General features: G+C 40.4%; 1 protein-coding gene and 1 long non-coding RNA gene across 2 annotated transcripts in view; both read right to left on the bottom strand.

Moving 5' to 3' along the window:
- LOC143363432 (uncharacterized) overlaps positions 1-19,746 on the bottom strand; it is a 180,434-nt gene that overhangs the window by 55,896 nt on the left and 104,792 nt on the right. The window lies entirely within an intron of this gene.
- Positions 5,001-6,106, bottom strand: LOC143363440 (uncharacterized). The gene is made up of 3 exons (XM_076804019.1): positions 6,034-6,106; positions 5,138-5,934; positions 5,001-5,015 (listed from the first exon to the last, which is right to left on the bottom strand). The coding sequence occupies exons 1-2, from the start codon at positions 6,104-6,106 to the stop codon at positions 5,336-5,338; spliced, it is 672 nt and encodes a 223-aa protein (XP_076660134.1). The 3' UTR covers positions 5,001-5,015; positions 5,138-5,335.

Genomic DNA, 19,746 nt, shown 5'->3' with positions numbered 1-19,746 from the left:
CCATGCACGCAGGGATGCGCATTTCCATCGATTGTCGAAGTCGTACAAAGATTTCGGGATTAGCACGAACATGTTATTTTTCTTCATTTTCACTCTTTCGTTTTGTAAATAATTCATACTTCAAAGATTGTTTATGTTTTTGTCTTTCAACAAAAATTCTAAAATAACCGATGAAAAAATACTGCACATTCAAGCGTATCCGAAAACAGATTCGTATAACAATTTTTAAGGTGTTGTTGTAAATAGAAAGCTTTAATCTTTAAATCTATGGTAATTTCAGTGATCGAAAAAAATTTTTCAGAGTTTCCGCAGAATGTATATACCTAGCATTTTTTGAGAAAAAACGCGCCTTCAGTTTCTCGTCCACTACATCATGACTAGAATAAAATTAATAATAAAAATGAAAAATTCAAATACTTCTTGGATCCACTGTAGCTCTCAATGAAAATGAGATCATGATTTACGGATTGACGTCAGAAGACCTTTCTTTTTCTTTCTCATATAATCGCAAGTCACTTAACGCCAGTACTTATTCTGGTTTTACATTTTCAAGTACAAGTGTTGCAGGATATGTGTGCAAAAGGATTTGTTTGACTTCATAATATTAACATAACTATAGGCGTTTGAAGAATGTTTTTCTCGAAACCACTCTTTTTCCGAAACTGCTGGAAACTTCTAGTTAACCAATTGACTTGAAAGTTCTAGAGGATCTTCAGCACATACCCTGTTAAAATCCGTCGTTTTCTTCTTATTCGTTTAACGTGCTGAAGACGGAAAATATAAAAACATTAATAACCTGAATTGAAAATGCCGCCATTTTGTAAATAATCAAGGTTCTATACAATCAAGGCTCTATATAATCAAGGTTCGATTAATATATTTCCTCATTTTTTTGTTTTTGATCAGTAGATGGACCGGAATAATGGCAGCAGTCAACACATGTATCTTAAAACATACTCTATAAAAAAATATATTTTTAATTTAAAAAATAACGTATATACTCCAAAATATCCATAAATGCGTGTGCAAAATTCTGATGCCCAAAGTTCAATAGTTCTTCTGAAAAAAATTCCTAAAATTTGTGTGTAAGATCGGTCTCGAAATCCTTAATACTTCCTTCAGTTGCATTCTTTTAATGCCTATGATTAAACTATTTTTACGAATTTAATACACAAGAAGTACCTACAAAAGTATATTTCAAAAAATTTATAAATGGAGCAGTGAATGGTCCTAAACTATATAAAAATGGTCCGCTGTTCGAGGGTTGAAAGAAGCGAATATCACTCCTGTATAGGAAATTCTATTTGAAATGTCCATCGTGGGTCGGGTTCGATATTATATGGCAAGGGGTTAATAAATAAGGATAGAGGAATTGTCATGGGGAATGTACAGAGGAAGGATGTTGACGCGAAAAAAAGAAAAGAGATGAGGAAGACGTGAGAAAGTGGGTTCTTACAGAGGTAGGAGAGAAATCGGTAATAGATTATGCGGCTGGAGATAGACATCCATATGGGGAGGTAGAAAAACGGTAGACGGGGAGGGAGTGGAATTCGACCATTAACCAGCGGAGGTGCACCTAATGTGTGAGGATGAGAGGTAAAGTGGGAGAGACAAAGAGTGGAAGGTGGGGAAGATATAGATTTGCAGGGGGGAGCAGGAAAGAAATGCAGGGGATGATTGAAGGAGGAGTGAGAGGGGGAGGGGAGAGGGAGAAACAGAAGGAACGGAGGGACTGTATTGGACAAGGGGTCAGAGCTGACGAGGGAATTAAGGAAATTGAGGAGAAGGAAAGGAAGAGAGGATAAATACGAAAATGGACCAGCAGCTATTTATGAGAGAAACGGAGAAGAATAATTAGAAGAGATATCGAAGGAGGCAGAAGAGGCAAACGTAAATACACATAATTTTCGAACATATTTAATAATGAGAGAAAGGAAAATGGGGAGGAACCTGAAAAGATAAAAACGGAAAAATGAGGAATTATTTTATAAAATTACACTGTCCAACAAAACAAAACTTTTTTTGTGTTATGCAATACCTGTTGGGTGATTCTAAACTTTGTCATTCTAAAACGAAGTCTAGAAAGCAGAATTGCTCTATCACGCATCGTTCTCGATAAACATTGGTTTCTGTAAAAATGCATGATTTTGATAAAAAATGACGTGTTACGCAAAAACTAAACATGCGAGAAAGTTCAGGTTTGAGTCAAAAGATAGGGGGGACTCTCCTACAGGCGCGGCTGAGGCGCAGATAGGTTTATTAGCGTAGTAATAAATTGTTATGTTGTTTGTTATAACGTTTAAATTCCTTAACAACGTATTCCTCATCTATTACCACGACGAACTCTGAAAAGTGCTGGTTGATAGCTTTTTAAATAAATACATCTTGTTCATTCTGCCTTCGTGCCGCCACGCCAGGAACCTGCCAGGCTCTAGCATTGGCCTGCGAACCCCTGGGGTTCTGGAATTCTTGATGAACTGATATGTAATAGAGATGCAATTTTTGGGAATACAGTATTCGTATAAAAGCATAATTTTTGACTGGCTAATTCCACTTTCTCGAACGAGCTGTCTACTGTTAATGTGTGGATTCATATTTACTGTAATTAAAATATTCACCGTATTTGCTGAATTTGTTGCAGTTTACGTTCGCCCATATCTTTTATTTTCGACACTACCAGTCTCATTAAATTTTTTAATTGAATAATTCGAAGGGTACGGACAATTGCGTTCAGGCAATTGCTCCTCATGCAGACAAACGGCTCCTCTAAGTCACTGATGACTCTCATTATACACAACAATTAAATCGATCTTTTCTTGTGTTGAAGAATGCACATTGAGACGTCTATCGACGAACTGATACTGATACACTGCTGCAATGAGTAGACGACAATGACACGTAGTAAATGTTTCAAAGTTGTGTATTGTTTGAATACATTTAGATGTATGTATGTATGTATGTATATTTAATGTTCCCTTACGGGTTACATAGGGATCCCGTTCCCTTTACATTTCTTTCTTTTCGCTTTCACTCACTCATTCTTCCTTTCACTCACTCATTCTTCCTTTCACTCACTCATTCTTCCTTTCACTCCTGCATCCTCCTTTCTCACCCTCTCATTGATACTTTCCGTCCTGTATCTCTTTTCTCTCCCGGTCTAATTTTTTCATCCACTCTTCTCCTCTCCCGTCCTCAGCCAGTATTTCCTTCACCTTCTCTTGCATTCCTACTTCCATCCCTTGATCTCTCGAGCACCTTTCCAACACGTGTTCCCACGTCTCTTCTTCGTACCCGCACCTTCTGCACCGTCTCACCTCCTCTTCCCCCCAGTACCTTCCTCCCCTCATTTCATTCCCCAACCTGTACCTTGCTATCCTCGTCCATTTTTCTTCTTTTGATCCTTTTTCTAGGTATTCGGGTCTTTCCTTTGTCCTTATCTCTTTATACCATGTATTATACCTAGACTCCATTACCCTCTTCCAGTTTTCCTCTTTCTCTTTCTCTTTTTCTCTTTTCTCTATCCTTCCCCACTCTTCTTCCCTCTCTTCCTTATCTCCCTCCTCTAATATTCTTCTATTCCCCCTTTCCTCTATATATTTCTTCCTCCCTATCTCCCATTTTGACATCTTCTTTCCTCCCGTAGCTCTCTCTTCTATCTCCTTTAGACATTGTCTTGCCCATTCGCTTCCTTTTCCAGCTCTCAACTTTTCTTCAAACTTCCATGCCCTCTTCGCGCCCCTCACTCTCATTTTCTCTCTTTTCGTCTCTTCCCTTACCATATACCCTGGTGTTGTCCACTCTACCCCTAGCACCCATCTTATATACCTTTCCTGCATCCTCTCTATCTCCATTCTTTCCTCCCATCCCCAGATCTCCACACCGTATGCCATCACTGGCCATATCAGTGCGTCGAAGAACCATTCTCTTCTTTTGTATTTGTTTTTAAAATATCTTTTCCCTATCCCCCACACACTTTTCATCACTCCTCCACCTTTCCTTGTTCTGTCCTCTATCTGTCTTTCTTGTCCCCCATTTTTCCTGAATACGTACCCGAGATATTTTATCTCGTCTACTTCTTCTACCGTTCCATCCCCCCATCTCCACGTCTTTTTCTCTTGCCTTCTTCTTTCGAATCTTATTATCTTCGTTTTTTCTCTGTTTACTTCTAGTCCCTTCTCTTTTATATATCTTCTGAATTCCTCTATCATTAATTTCATCCCGCTCTCCTCTTTCGCCAGCAGCACGAGGTCATCCGCATATTGTAAAGTGTATAGCATTCTTCCCCTAATCTCCACCCCACCTTTCCCCCTCTTCCTCATTCTTTCCTCTAGGTCGGCCATAAGCAGTATAAAAAGCTTCGCGCTTAGCGGACATCCTTGCCTTACCCCTCTTCCTACCCAGAACTTTTCTCCCATTTCGCCTCCTACTTTCACCTTAGATGTTGTCTCTCTATACACTTCTTCTATTCTTTCCCTAATTCCTTCACTCACACCTCTCTCCTCTAATGCTTTCCACAATATTCTCCTATTCACGCTGTCAAATGCTGCCTTCAGGTCTACAAAGCATCCTATTAACCTTCCCTTTTTCTTCGCCAGTTCCCTGTTTACTATATAATTTACTACATATATATTGTCTATCGTCCCTTTCTCCTTTCTAAATCCTGTCTGGTTCTCTGGCACCATCCTCTTCTCTTTTACTTCTCTCTCCAGCCTCTCCTCTAATATAATTGTATATATCTTGTACAACGTATTCAGTAGCGTTACCCCTCTATAGCATTCGACTGACTTTCCATCCCCCTTCTTTTTTATCGGCACCACGACACCTACTTTCCACTCTTCAGGCCATCCTTCTCCATTCCATACCCTATTACATATTTTCCACACTTCATTCCTTATATTTTCTCCTCCATATTTCCAAATCTCATTTCCCATCTCATCCTCCCCTGCTGCTTTCCCATCTTTCAATCCTTTTATTGCTCTTTCTATCTCATCTCTTCCTATCTCTTCATTGCTTTTCTCGCTTCTTTTCCTCCTGCCTCCCCCCTCTATCTTGTTTTCTACTCCTCCTAGTAGCCCCATAAAATACTCCTTCCATTTTTCCATTTCTATCTCTTTCGTTTGTGCTTTTCCTTTTCCACCTCCCATCTTTCTTAGAAAATCCCATACCTTTCCTTCTGTCCTCGCTTTCCCTGCTTCCGTTAGTATCTTTTCTCTCTCCTGCTCTTTTTTCTCTTCACACAGTTTTTTGTATTTGTTTTTCATTCTTCTATATCCCTCTTCTTCATCTTTCCCTTCTTTCCATTTCCTTAATGCCCTTCTTAGTTCCTTCTTTCTTTCTATGCATTCCTTATCCCACCATCCTCTCCTTTCGACTCTTTCATGCCCTCAGTACTCCTTATTTCTTCTATTACACTCTTGATCTTTCTTTCTAGTTCTCCTAGTCTTTCCCCTATCTCTTCCCCTGTTACTTCTATTTCCTCTGTTAACCTTCTAAATTTTTCTTTTCCCTCTCTTCCCCACTCTACTCTTTGCGCTCCTTTCTTATCCTTCTTTCTTATCTCCCTTTCCTTTTCCTTTTGTCCTTTCTTCATTGTTAACACTACCGGTAGGTGATCTGATTCTACCCTTTCCTCTATCACCATGCTCTCTATCCCTTCTCTTGTTCTTTTGTCTCCTATCACGTAATCTATTACCGTCCTTCCTCTCTGTCCTATATATGTGTACTCTCCTCTCTCGTCTCCTTCTATCCCTCCATTCATTATTTCTAATCCTAATTCTCCTAGCGTTCTTATTAGCTTCCTCCCTTCTCCATTTACTTTCTTGTCTTTTGACTCCCTGCAGCCTTCCCCCTCATCTTCTTCCTGCCTTACTTCTCCTCCTTCCCTGCCTGTCCTCGCGTTAAAATCTCCTCCTACAATTAGTCTTTCGTCCCTTCCTGTATCCCACCAGTCCCTCAGTACTTTCATCTTCCGTTCAATGTCTTTGTTTACATATACCCCTAGTATCTTCCATTCTTCTTCTCCTATCCTTACACTTCCTTCTATTATTCCTTCTATATCCTTTGACTCTCCCTCGCTCTTCTTTTCGCATGTAATTTCTTTTCTCATTCCTAACACCATTCCCCCTTTTGCTCTCCCTATTTTACTATCCCTAACTGCCCATTGCTTTTTCCAAACATACCCCTGTGGTAATCTTCTTTCCACTTTTTCCCACATCTTTTCTTCCACCCATGTCTCCAGCAGCACCATTACATCCCATCGCTCTAGGTCCTTCCAGAATCCTTCATCTTTCCCTTTCATTCCTGCTATGTTCCAGAAGCCGATTTTCAGTTTTTTATTTTCCCTTCCCTTCCCCTTCTTCCCTCCCTCCGTCTTCAGCTCCTCTTTATCCCTTTTCTTTACTTCTCTCTCCCCTTCTCTCTCGCTCCCCACTCGTTTCCCTCGCTGTCCTTCAATGTCTTCTCCTTCTCATCCCATCTCCACATCTTTCCTTCTATCCAAATCTTCATATACCCCATTCTGACCCTTTTCCCTTTCCCTCTCTCTTTCTCCATTATCTGCCTTAGCCTCCATTGTATGTTTCTTTCTTCCCATGTGAGATCATCCTCTATCCTTTCCCGTCTTCCTGCTAATTTTTTCTTTTCTATCATTACTCTTCTTTTCTGTTCCATTGTCGCCATCTTTACCACTGCCCATTCTCCTTTTCCTATTCCCTTTTTGCCTCTTTTCTTAACTTCTTCAACCTCGAATTTTTCTCCTATTACTTCTAATAACTTTCGCACTTCCTCCTGTCCGTCTCCTCCATCTTTTATCTCCAACCCTTTAATTACTATGTTCTTTCTCCTTGTCTCTCTTTCCTTTCTTTCCCAATTCATTTCTATTTCTTTCAGTCTTCTTTCGATCTCTCCTCTTTCCCTTTCTCCTTGATCACTTCCTCTTTTCCTTTCTATTTCTTCCAACTTTTTGTCTATCTTGTCCTCTATTTTCCCTTCTAACTCTATCTTTTTCACTCTCGCTTCTAACTCTTGCACTGATTTTCTGTCTCTCTCCCTTTCCTTCTCCCACTCTTCTTTCATATCTTTCATCTTCCTCATTACTTCCGTCATCTCTTTCCATCCCTCTGCTATTTCGCTCATCTGTTTTATTGTTCCCATTAATGCCCCCTTTATTTCCTCTCTTATTATCTCCCTGATGTCTCCTTGCTCCCCTCTCCTTTCTTGCTCCCCTCTCCTTTCTTGTTGTTCCTCTCCTTTTCCACCCTCCGGCGATCTGTCTGTTTTTCTGCTTTTTCTGAAAGGGTCTTTTCCCTTTTCTTCTCTTTCCTCATTCTCTCTCTCTTTTCTTTTCTTGTCTAACCACTTCCCTAATCCCTCCACTTAGGATAGACTGTTGCACCTTGCTCTTTCTCTATTTCTTATCTTCATTAACTTTCTTGCCGTCTCTCTTTCCTGTTCTTTCTCTTCTTGTTTATTCATTTCCTTTCTTATCCTCTCGTCTTCCTTCTTTACCTACTTTGCAGTTGTCTGCCTTTGCGCTTCTTTCTTTTCCCGCACGTGGCGCTCTCCCTTCTGCTTTCGCTTCTCCTGCTCTCTTTCTACTGTGCGCCTAACCTCACTTTCTTGACTTATCCTTTCTCTATTGTCCTTTTACCCTTTCTTGCACTCTTTTCTTCCTCTAACTTCTCCTCCGATCTCCCTCTACCCCTGATCTCACTCACTCTACCTCCACTTTATTTTCACTCGCTCTCTCACCACTTTCTCAGCTGCTCTAAATTTCCACCTTATCTCTTTCTAACCGGAAACGGAACTGAATACATTTAGATGGAGATTATCTTTCACCAGGCGCTCAGGAATTTCAATTTGAAACGTTGGGATTTTGTGTAATGGAACTCAGATTTATGGACTTAAGATCATTTCAAGATCATAGTGCCCTAGGTCGTTGAACTCGTCTCGGCATTAGCCATCGCATAATGAGATTAAACATACATTGTTGCATTAAAAAAAATATCGATGACCTTGAAATGACGTAAAATAAAATGTTGATCGCACAATCGATCGATATCATTATATTGCCCCCTTTGAACGGTTTCATTTCACTTTTGAAACTTACGTTTATCTTTCATACCAACAGAGAAAATCAAGTGTTATCTTTTCCGTGACTCACCCTGTGTTTGACTCTGACGAAATTTTACGCTGACGGCAGTCGCACCGGTAGGTCTTTTTAGACCCAGACACATTTCTAATATTTACGTAAAAATGGTTATTTAGTTAATTTATTTCATAATATATACTAGAGTACACTATTTTTAAAAAGTTTACATTAAAAACATTTACAAAATATTTCATGACACCTCACAGTTTATTCAATACATTCTACATTTGTTTAGTCGTGCACCTTGTGATTCGTGCAGCTTCTGCAAAGGACACTCTTGTGCGTGTCGGCTTGCACCTTCGACACTGACGCTACAGAGCCGAAGAATAAAGAATACGTGAAATTTTCGATACTGGACTCCGATTCTACACTTTTAGTCGATTGGAGGAAGACTAATTGCCTTGAACTTGACTGCGTTAGAGTGGTTGATCGATTGACATGTCGTCTCTTGTGTCTCTTTGCAGCTAGTCACGCTGTCTTCTAATTTGCCTGTGATTGGTGATTGACTTTTGTCAACGCCTCCCTTTGCCAAAGGGAGGGTAACCTCGTGCGCGCGTTTACCAGCAATCTCACCCCCTTGGGTATGGGAAGAGTCCGAGGTGGCCGCGTGGTACCCTCACTCGATGGGCTCTTAAGGTGTTGTATACCTTGTCCCGGGCCGCTACCTTAATTGCTAGTACAATTGGAAAAGTGGCAAACCGAAGGTAAACCGAATTCTGCCATCCAGATGTTTGCATATAATAAAACATATGTTTCGTCTTGAGACGGAACAACATTTGTCGTTTTCCTTGAAACTGTGAAGCTGGGTCTAGGAAGACTTGCTGACGGCCGTGCGAGTGTAGAGCGTCAGTGCTACAATCACATATAAAACGAATCGTGAGTTATGATAAGGAAAATACTCTACAAATAATGTACAAAAATATAAGAGGAATCGATGAGGAGGGATTCGAATAATGAAAGAGGCAGATGCACAGGAGACTAGAGGATTATAGAGAAGCGACGTTAATGTGACAGGATATAAAATATACGTACGTGTCAGTATTTGCAAATAGGCTAAAGAAGGAAATGAAATGGTACCGGATAACCAGTCTGGCTTTAGCAAGGGAATGCAGAAGGTGCATGCACGTATTGAACTCGATAACGAGGAAAAATGAGTGATAGTTTATTCTGTAGTTTATAGTTTTCGTTTCAGAATAGCTTCTTTGCAAGCATGATCATGCTTTAAATGGTTTTATCTAGGTTTACAATTAAACTTTTTATGACTATTATTATCAAAAAGTAATTATACACCATGAATTTTGATTGGAAAATGAACAAATTATTTGCTTCAACTTACTTTCCGGCTGGTAAAATATGGACAAGGATTTCAGATATTTGTAATTACTACGCTTACTGCGATCCTTCGATTCGAAACTTTGTGCTTAACTGCGACAGTGGTCATGCTCAATGGTAACAGAAGCAAAGGACGAGAAGATCAAGTACAACATGTGCATTAGAAAAACAAAGCAACGGGTTCTTGGAATTCGACCGCGTCAACTTAAATACAGACGCGACTGTATGTATGTTGTAATTATTTCCCCAATTATGGTCTACAATTATTATATCACTAAATTGTTTAAAATAAATAAGTTTATGTTTGTACGTCGCAAGTATAACGTAGAAATGAAAATGTTTTCAACATACTAGTTTCATAAATATGTAAAGTATGACAATTCAATGGCTACATAAAATAATGATAGTCTAATAAATGTATAAAATAATAAAATTTTAATAATTATGAACCTTGAATCTATAAGAAATGTACAGTAAAACATGGTTCATATATGTTCAAAGATAGACCAAACAGATAAAAAAACAATTACAGAAAGAAATTTTTATTTTCCGGGCGTCTACAATTTTACGGTACAGTCGAGAGGCTAGTGTACGTCCATTTATCTTTTAACACTAAATCTACCAAGCATTAGAAGTATCTGGCAAAGGATGCCTTATAAAAATGGCTAAATTTATCGAGATTGTCCGCAATTTTTAAAATAGACGTTTGGACAGGTTTATTTCATTATTTTCTACAAATGAATTTTTTTAATTTCAATAATTGTAAAATCTAAAACCGGTCATTTGACCGCGGTAAATAAGGTCGTAGTGTTAAATATTCATTACCGTACTTGACCTCAAAATCTTCGTTAAAAATTTTAGTACAGTCGGAACATTGCAGCTTTGCTTACGGAACTAAAGAAATTAACCATACGTCACTCATTGTCAGTGGCAAATGACACATCGTAAGCTTACACATAGTGGAAACGTGATAATGATTTATGGACGAAGATCCTTGCACACGGGACCTTTATGTAACATTCTGTGTAGCCTAGGTAGCAAAACAAAGTTAGGGGTTAGTAGATATTGCACAATTTGTGACGACGATAAACGAACGATGCTAAAATGCAGTTCTTTATCAGTTTTTATTTGCATTTACTTTTCTATTATATTTATTTCGATTTGTCTTTCATACTCAAGGTCACATAGATGTCTTAATATCAACTCTCATTGAATTTATTTTGACGTTTGCTATTACGTGACAGTAATAAAAATATACAGTTATTTTTTAAATGACATCGGTGTCCTTGAAATTTTTAATTTTTTGTTAACACCATTTTGTGCCGCTTTAAACCTAATTACGTTCTTGTCGGGCGAGTTTTTCTATTATTATTAATACGTAAGATATTTCTGGAACTCAAGCTTGGTCGGATGAACTTTATGTAATAATCAAAATATTAGAGTCACAGTACAAAAATACATTTTTTTACCATGTGGTGATTAATGTTGTCTACAGTGCTGCTAAATGTGCTTTTGTATTTTAAAAATTCAGCGTAGCTAAGCTTTCATTTAACTTTTAAACAATGTTCACTCACTTAGATTACGAAGCATCGTACTAGGACCTTTTTAAAATTTTGTATAAATTTTCTAAGATACCTTTGAATATATTTTGTATAATTTCAGACTAAATAATCCAAATGTTCTAAAGAAGTGAAAGAGACTTGATATTTACAATTATCGTACAACACAGTAGCGAGAATTAGTTGTATACAGCAATTTTGTTGGAGTCATGAGAAACCCTAGGATACAATTGCGGTTAAAACTTGATCGTTCTAACGTAAAATCGTCAACTAATGCAAATGGATCTAATAGTTTTACCATCCGCTGTATATTATTTTTCACTGTTAAATACTCAGAATGCAAATGATCAGAGAACCAGTGGCGGTTGTAGCCTAGAACGAAAGAAAGAGTGCTAAAAACCTGTGCTTTAATTTGGTAGGCAGGGGATTAATAAAGTCCGGTTTGCGTGACGCAAGTCGATAACCGTTGGGCGAAAAAAGTCACATAAACGCGATGCCACCGTCGCGCCGTCGCGCCGGCCGCTGAAGTACTCGAGTGTGACGTGTCACTGCAAACACGTGAAGCTATTTGAAGTTGATATAGAAGAGGACATAGGACAGAAAAGAGGGGACAAAAAAGTGTATCGAGATAAGGGGGAAACGATGGGGCAGAAAACAAGGAGCGCTAGGAGCACGGCAAGAAGGTATACAGATCGAGAAATAACATGAAATAGAGGGGTATGTGGATGGAATAGGGAGATTGTTTGGGGTTTCATGGAGACGGTGTGTACTCCTGGTGTATGAGATACTTCCCCGTAGCTGCTTGTACACGCCAACACCGGCAAGGAAATGTTACCCCATAAAACATATCTCTCTCGCGTTAGCTTCTGCTGTGCAGAGGCCGCCTAGATACTTCATAGAAACGCACATTCTCTAGCTGAGCGTGTTGCAGGCAACACGTCAAAAGATAAGGTTGATGATAGGGTTGAAGGATAAACCACCCGGGGGTCGTTCGATGCGTCACCGTGTTTCGCAGTTTCTGTGTCAGAACTAGTCTTCCTTCTCGAGAATTTCTCGAGAAATTTTATAATTGATTATTTCTCATTTCTCGTGAAAAATTCCAGTGTTTCTCAAGAAATTTAAATTTAGGAAAATTCTTATGAATCTCATTTATTTTATAACATAAATTCTTAAATTCTCTTAACTTCTTATTTAAAACTTTAGAAAAACTGAATACTGAATCGAGTAATGAGTTTCTTGTTGTTATTAAAGAAGAAATATCTAAATGAAGAGACAAGATTGTTGTATCCCCTATAAAATATCTGCATAATCCAGAATCTCTGTAAAAAGATTCAGAAGATACATTTTTTTGTTTAACATCCAAGGCAGATACGTATTGTTCCGTCACAAGACGAAAACAAACATCTGGGTGGCAGACTTCGGCCTACCTCCAGTCTACCACGTTTGTAATGCACTAGCATTTATGGTAGCGGCCCGGGACAAAATTTACAACACCCTACCGGGCCCAGGTTTATAACGCCTTTCCGGACCCATCGAGTGAGGGTACCACGCGGCCACCTCGGCACAAGGTCACCCTCCCTCTGGCAATGGTAGGCGTCAACCAATCACGAACAAATTAGAAGACAGAGATTCTTAGACCCCACCCACACCGAGACTAGCTGCAAGGAGACAAGAGACGACAAGACAAGTCAACCAAGTAGCCTCGAATAAACCACTACTCCTCCGAGCAACCGTAGAGTCGTAGTCCACCACCAAATCCGCGTACTTCTTTTTATTTCTTCGGCTCTGTTAATGTCAGAGTCGAAAGTGCAAACCGACACGCACAAGAGTGTTCCTTGCACCAGCTGCACCACTCAAAAGGTGCACGACTAAACACGTATAAAATCGCAAAACAAATTCTAAGCAGACTTTTTGGAAAATATAACAATGATTCTTATGAAAATAGTGAAAAACTTTCAGATTCTCAGAATGAGGAACTATCACTGGAAAAACAGTTAGAATTAGAAATTGCAGATAGCCTTCAAGAATTTAGTGTCAAGAGTTTAGCGGCAGAAGAAAATAAATTCCAGGCTCTAACAAAGGAATTCCAAATTTTTTAGTCCACTGAAAACAGGACACCCAATCTTCTGTTCTGTATACGATAAAGCCAACATCCGCACAAAATGGAAGAAATTTTTCTACGGCTACAGATTTTGTTACAAAAAAAAAAAAAGAAGTAGATCGTCTGATTCTACATTAGAAGCATTATGCTTCTTAAGAAGTCATTTCAAAAGAAAAGCGTAATGTTTCACTTTATAAAAGTTTGGTAAAAATTTCCCAATATTTTTTATTTTATTAAAAATTCTCGAGAATTATCGAGAACTATCGAGAAATATAGTCTTATTTCTCATTTCTCGAGAAATGAAAAATGTTGAGAAATCAGGAACACTAGTCAGAACGTTACCGTAGATTATTGACGAAATTTCCCTGTTAACGCACATAATTTCATCATCCGGTGAGGATTATTTACCTGTGTTGCAGAACACTAAAGACGTGGCTCACATTTTAATTGAGATCCCATGAAATACACTCCTGGACAAAGTGATAGCACAAGTGTACTATTTTTAATGTCTCGGAAACTACATATGTAGATTTTCAGGATGAAACACACAGTGTTAGCAAATAAAGTTCACCTCGCTCTTTATGGGCTGCAGTTCAGGATCTAATTCAGTCAAAGGGTCCCCTTCGCGGTCGAAAGAATAAAAATAAAATCAATTTAAATGAAAATCTTAGGAAAAAATAAATTATACTAAAATGTATGGTACTTGAGTTAATTTGGGTTAATTGGTCCCCAAACAGTGTTAGACCAGTGCCCCAAAATTAACGGTCGCTAATTTGCGAATGATCACGCAATCAACAGTTAGTTTCGTGTTTTAAAAGTATAGTTCAGCTCAACAGACGTAACCTAAGTCAGGCCTAAGTCAGGGTTTTCCCACCATTGTACCAGATGAGGGGAGGGAGCACAAATTGAGGGGAAAAAGTTACCCTCTCTCTGCCAGAGACCACAGGCACCACAGAGACGGAACGCATCACGTGACCGGGTCGTGGCAGAAGCATGGGGGAATAGCGTGGTAGAAGGAGAAATTAGAGTGGGGGAATAAGTTTTGATCTGGCGACTATGTATCCCACTTCTTCGTTCCGCTCAGGTGGGAAGTGACGTTCCCCCGCTATTTCAGACGGTCGTATCACCAGAAACGCATGGCATTTGTTTCTATCGCGGCCCTATTCCTATCGTATACTATAACACTCGCGAGCCATAAGCGAGTCTTGTTCCCACTCCTTAGACACCCCCCACCATGCTCCTATGGATTGTTGGAGAAGGGGTCGCTGGGCTAGAATCCTATGTGGAAGGTTGTCTCCAGGAGTGATAAAAGCACGGTAGGGTAGTATGAAGTTGGAGGAGGCCATCGCGTCGCTCGTTGCGGGTTGGTCTCAGGTAGCATAGGTTCGGAGGAGGGAGAGGACGAGTACACCGGATCACGGGTATCCCCAGGAGCTTATGGACGGACATGGAGGATTTAGTGCGGTATACGTTGTCCCGTCGGCCGTTCTTCGGGTGTCCGCCAGGCCGAGGGGAGTCCCACATAACCCCGACTTCCTCTCGGGGGGGGGGGGTATCCGTAATACTGATTACCTCCATGATAAAAGAAGGGTGATATGAAGTAGCCAGTAGTGGGGGGGAACCTGTACACTGTTGGTAGGGGTCGTGAAGCGACAACGGGGAAGAAGTTGCCCAGGCCTGTTGTTCCGTCGCAAGGAACGGTTCAAGTGGGGTTTGCCTTTGGACAATTATTTATGATACGCTCGTGACTAAGTGATCACCTTCATCGATTAGGCACGGCGCAACATGTAGCGACCATTCAAGTGACAAGCCTGCCTTTCGTTTGTTTTCACTTCCTATGGTTACGAGACGTCACAAATGAAGCCTTTACGAAGGATTACCCAAACCAAAAGGCACTGTTCTGAAGTGTCAAGGGTTAGCCTTGTTGAGAGACCGGCATCAGCTTACGCTCTCCAGGGCAAGCCCCACTTAGCTTACCTAAACAAGGTGACAATCATTCAAGGATGCGCTGATTGGGTAATGTAGCATTCAGCAGAACCAATCAGTGCACTTCCTCTTCCATGAGGACCGTCCTCTCAATACATAGAGGAGCCTCACGAGACAGAAGAACTGAAAGTCGAAATCACTCTCGAGTTTTACTCAAACTGAATTGTTTCGTTCGTGTATAAATAGATCTTTATTAATAACGTAATAACATAACAACTGTTGCCTGCAGAACTAACTTTAGGCAACTAATTCAAGGAGCCAGTAGACTCACGCGGTATAAGGAATATCGAAGAATTTCCGAGTAAAAGAGACGAGTTTCTAACGAGTCGTCATACGCAAGTCGAGTGTAAGTCGAACGAGTGTCGAATCTAAGTCCCGGTCCGTCCCGGGGTCCGCTCGCTGGTCACCTCGGTGGTGCCAAGAAAAAATCCCAACTTGGGGGAAAAGTCCTTCTCATTCGCTGGCTGACCCGAGGGGGAAGAATCTTCCGGGACAACCCTCCCCGGTGGAGGAGTGTTCGGATACGGATTTTAGAAATGAAACGCGGACGCGTCACTCCCGATACCGCCGAGGAATACTGTCCGCCAAATTAATTTTGGACAGCCGTTTCAATATTTGATCGAGTAATTTTATTGGAAGCGCGTTTCGTCCCAGACCTGCTAGAGGACTCGTCGGTAAGGCTGATCTAGCAGGCCCTGCCTTAGACGCGTCGGTTCGTCTCGTGCTTGGTCGTTGTTTTCGATTGCGAGAGCGTTCCGCGTCGGATCTTGGTTATTGGAGATCCATCTTTTTGAATAGATTTGAAACTGAAGGTTTCACGTTGAAACTGAATGTTTCACGTTTCAAACTGAATGTTTCACGTCGAAACTTGTTGAGCTATATCGAACCTTGGATGCACGCGCGACGCACGATGTTATCGCAACGCGATCACGAACAGAAGAGAGCTCAGATCGAGCGGTCCTCACGAGCATCGTTTTTGACAAAAACCGCTCGTCCTCGCGAGAATCGTTTCGGACAAAAGCTGATCGCTTGCCAGGCTCGCATAGCCCGACGACGAAACCCCGTCTTCGCAAAACTGAATGTTTCACGTTTGAAGACTTGGAATTGAATGTTCGAAAAAGACTTGGAACTGAATGTTTCATGTCTGAATCAAACTAGTGAGAGCGTTTGATTTTTAGTTCTTCCGTCTCGTGAGACTCCTCTATGTATTGAGAGGGCAGTCCTCATGGAAGAGGAAGTGCACTGATTGGTTCTGCTGAATGTTGCGTTACCCAATCCGTGCATCATTGACTGATTGTCACTCTGTTTAGGTGAGCTGAATGGGCCTTGCCCTGGAGAGCGTAAGCTGATGCCGATCTCTCAACAAGGCTGACCCTTAACACTTTTGAACAGTGCCCTTTTGTTTTGGGTGGTCCTTCGTAGGACTCAATTTATGACGTCCCGTAACCATAGGAAGTGACTACAAACGAAAGGCAGGCTGTGATACGAGCCTGGATTGTCGTCACTGTTGCGCCGTGCCTAATCGTTGAAGGTGATCACTTAGTTACGAGCGTATCATAAACAATTGTCCGAAGGCAAGCACCACTTGAATTGTTCCTTGCGACGGAACAAGGAGGAAGTCTCCACCCACAAGTCAAACCAGGGAAATTGGAAAAAACGAGTTGCAGGACCCCGGAACAACCCGAGTATTTAGCCTAAGTGGCTCGCTAACGAATTTATTGCCCCTTAGCTTGGGTCCGGTGACGACGGTTAAGGGGCACGCGCACGTGTGGCACAAGAGAGGGCTCTTGGCCTGTTAGACGCTTGTGCGGGCTATAAGGCCCGCTTTGTTCGAATCCGGGACCTCCGGTACATTGCGGGCGGTACGCGGAGTGAGGATTTCCCGGATTGACATTTATGGCCACTTTTCAATGCCATCAGCTAAAAAACCCTCGGGAGCCGTGCGTACGGCCTTCGAGCACGGCCTATTAGCATTCTTCTAATTTTCGAAAGATGGCTAGAAATCGGAGAAGGGCATAAAATGGCTTTCAGCTTGTACTCTATGCAGCTGTTGCCTCGCGATGATTGACAATATGTAAAAGAAAAACTCGGTGGGATCGAACACGAACCGTGAGACATCCAGTTCTGAGTCTATTCGAAAACGGGTCTCAGACAGTCAAGATCCGACGCGAAACGCTCTCGCAATCGTACACACACAAACAAATCACACGAAACGAGAACCGACGCGTCTAAGGCAGAGTCTACTAGATCAGCCTTACTGACGAATCCTCTAGCAGGTCTTGGATGAAACGCGCTTCCGACTCAATCCAATCACTTAAATATTGAAACGGCTGTTCAAGATTAATTTGGCGGACAGTAAACATCGGCGGTATCGGAAGTGACGCGTCCGCGATCCAACCGGGCCCAAGATTTACAACCTTGGGTGGAACAATCGTCCGCGTATCACTTCTGAAATCCGCAACCGAACATCTGTATTATAACATAAGAAGGAGTCTGCGGAGGAGCGGACAGATTGATGGTGGGAACCGTGTGGCCTGCGACGAAGAAGAAGTCAGGTAGGCCTAACCTACGTCGACATGGGTCGCAACGAGAAATCAAGTGAAACCAAAACTGCAAAAATGATTGAATAAAAAAGTCAGCAAGCAACTGTTCCCATAATTTCAAATATTAAAAAAAAAATCGCATGGTAATTTGGTAAAAGATCTTGCAACTTATGAAAGGAAACAGTTGTGGTAGACCGTTAACATGATCAAAAACCGGGGAAACGATTATTCGAGTTGCCTCAAATTTCTTGGCTTCTGTTTCACATAATTGTATGTTAATTATTTATGTTAATTATTACACATATTACATGTATAGTATGTTAATTCTTTTCCTACAATTTGTACGATTTTTAATTAATATATTTTATTAAACAAAAAGGTTGTTCTCCTGTTACGTTGATTATATTTTGCTAAACATGCGGTACAATTTTTATTTATTGATTCAAATTGGAACTGTTTGTGTACGTAATTATGTAAATTACGTGGATAATTGTAAATCAACATTCATGGAGGGACACGTTAAGTCCGCGCGAATAATTTTGCAGAGTAGATTAAAATGGATTAATAAACATTCGGTCGGACTCAAGTAATAAAAGCATGCTGCAGTGAAAGCTTGATTTAACGGACTAATTGCGGAGAGATGTACGTTACATTCAAATGTCCGTAAAATAACGTCTACGCGAAAACAAAAGCCCAATAAATAACGTACTATCTATGTTCAGACACAACGCAATCTGTTTTCACATTAAAACGAGAAATTTGGCTACACTCGTAAATATTATGTATCGTAAAAGTAAATATGACTTGAGATAATGATTGATCGTTATATTCTATCGGGAAATACATACCAGAATTGTTGGATACATCTGGTATTGTGGGTTTGTATAATCGAATGTAAAGTACAATTGTATTACTATTATTTATGTTTTATGTATTAATAAAATGTCATCAAAACTACTTTTATGCTGAGAAAAAGTCACGAAAAAATATTTCTTCGTATATATTTGAATAATTAGTCACAGATGCAAACAATTTAATACCAATGAAAATGAATGTAGTACTGGAGAAGATGCTCACATTTGGATATCATTATAAGCTGAATCTCGTAACCTGACGACTTCAAGTAACTCTTATGTTATTTGTGGTACGAATAAATTGTTCAAACAAATGTTGCATGGTTTTCAGGAGGACGTACAGTGCTGCAACTTCTTTTTTGTTACATTTCTTTTTTATCGAGATACGAGGGTCACCTTCAGTTTTTTGAATGAAATGTCTAATATATTTCCTTAAATTCGGATAAAGTACCAAATTCTCCATAAAAAATATTACACCAGATAGGGCTTAAAATGGATAATTTCTAAAATATTTTTAAGACAAATTTATGAGTAAAGGAATAATGTTTTCTAGTGTTTCTGCAGTTAATAATAATACGTCCTAATAATTTACGGCCATCGTTGATAGCTCGCGATAAACTTCATTTTTAATGTTTAAAAAATGAAACGAGTTTGAGAAAGTCCCTGCAGTTATTAATTTTGAGCCCTCTGTGGTATAATACTTTTTTCACGCAGAACTTGGTGCTTTATTCGAATTCGAGGAAAACTATTGTGCATTCTATTGACATAATCGAAGGTGACCCTTATACGAGACTCAATGGTTCAAAACTCTTGAAACTTTTAATCACGCTATAGTTTGTTCCACATTCGTGCGATCGCTGAAACGTGTCGCATCGATACTAACGATACCGTCGATAACTTCGATAGCGGAGGTGACCTATCAATTCGAACCGTTGTTGGCAATTTCCAATCTGTAATTGTTTCTCTCGTACGGAACGCAAGATGCTCGCGTCTCATCGAAATGCAAGCCCCGCTGGTCGTGCCCGGAACGTTGCAATGAGTTGAGGGAATAAAGACGCGATAAGATCGGCGCATAAATCACGGGGGAAAGCCATTCGGTGCTACATACATTGCAGGCTGTCTATAGGGTTGCCATTATTGTGGCGATTTTCTCACCGGCGCCGAGCGTTTTACGAGTGAACGGGTCGAAGCAAATTGCCGACTTTTTGCGAAATATGGCCGA

The sequence above is a fragment of the Halictus rubicundus genome, unplaced genomic scaffold (assembly GCF_050948215.1).
Source record: "Halictus rubicundus isolate RS-2024b unplaced genomic scaffold, iyHalRubi1_principal scaffold0047, whole genome shotgun sequence".
NCBI lineage: Eukaryota > Metazoa > Arthropoda > Insecta > Hymenoptera > Halictidae > Halictus > Halictus rubicundus.
The sequence above is the reverse complement of the archived record's forward strand: the minus strand, read 5'-3'. Positions and strand labels throughout refer to the sequence as shown.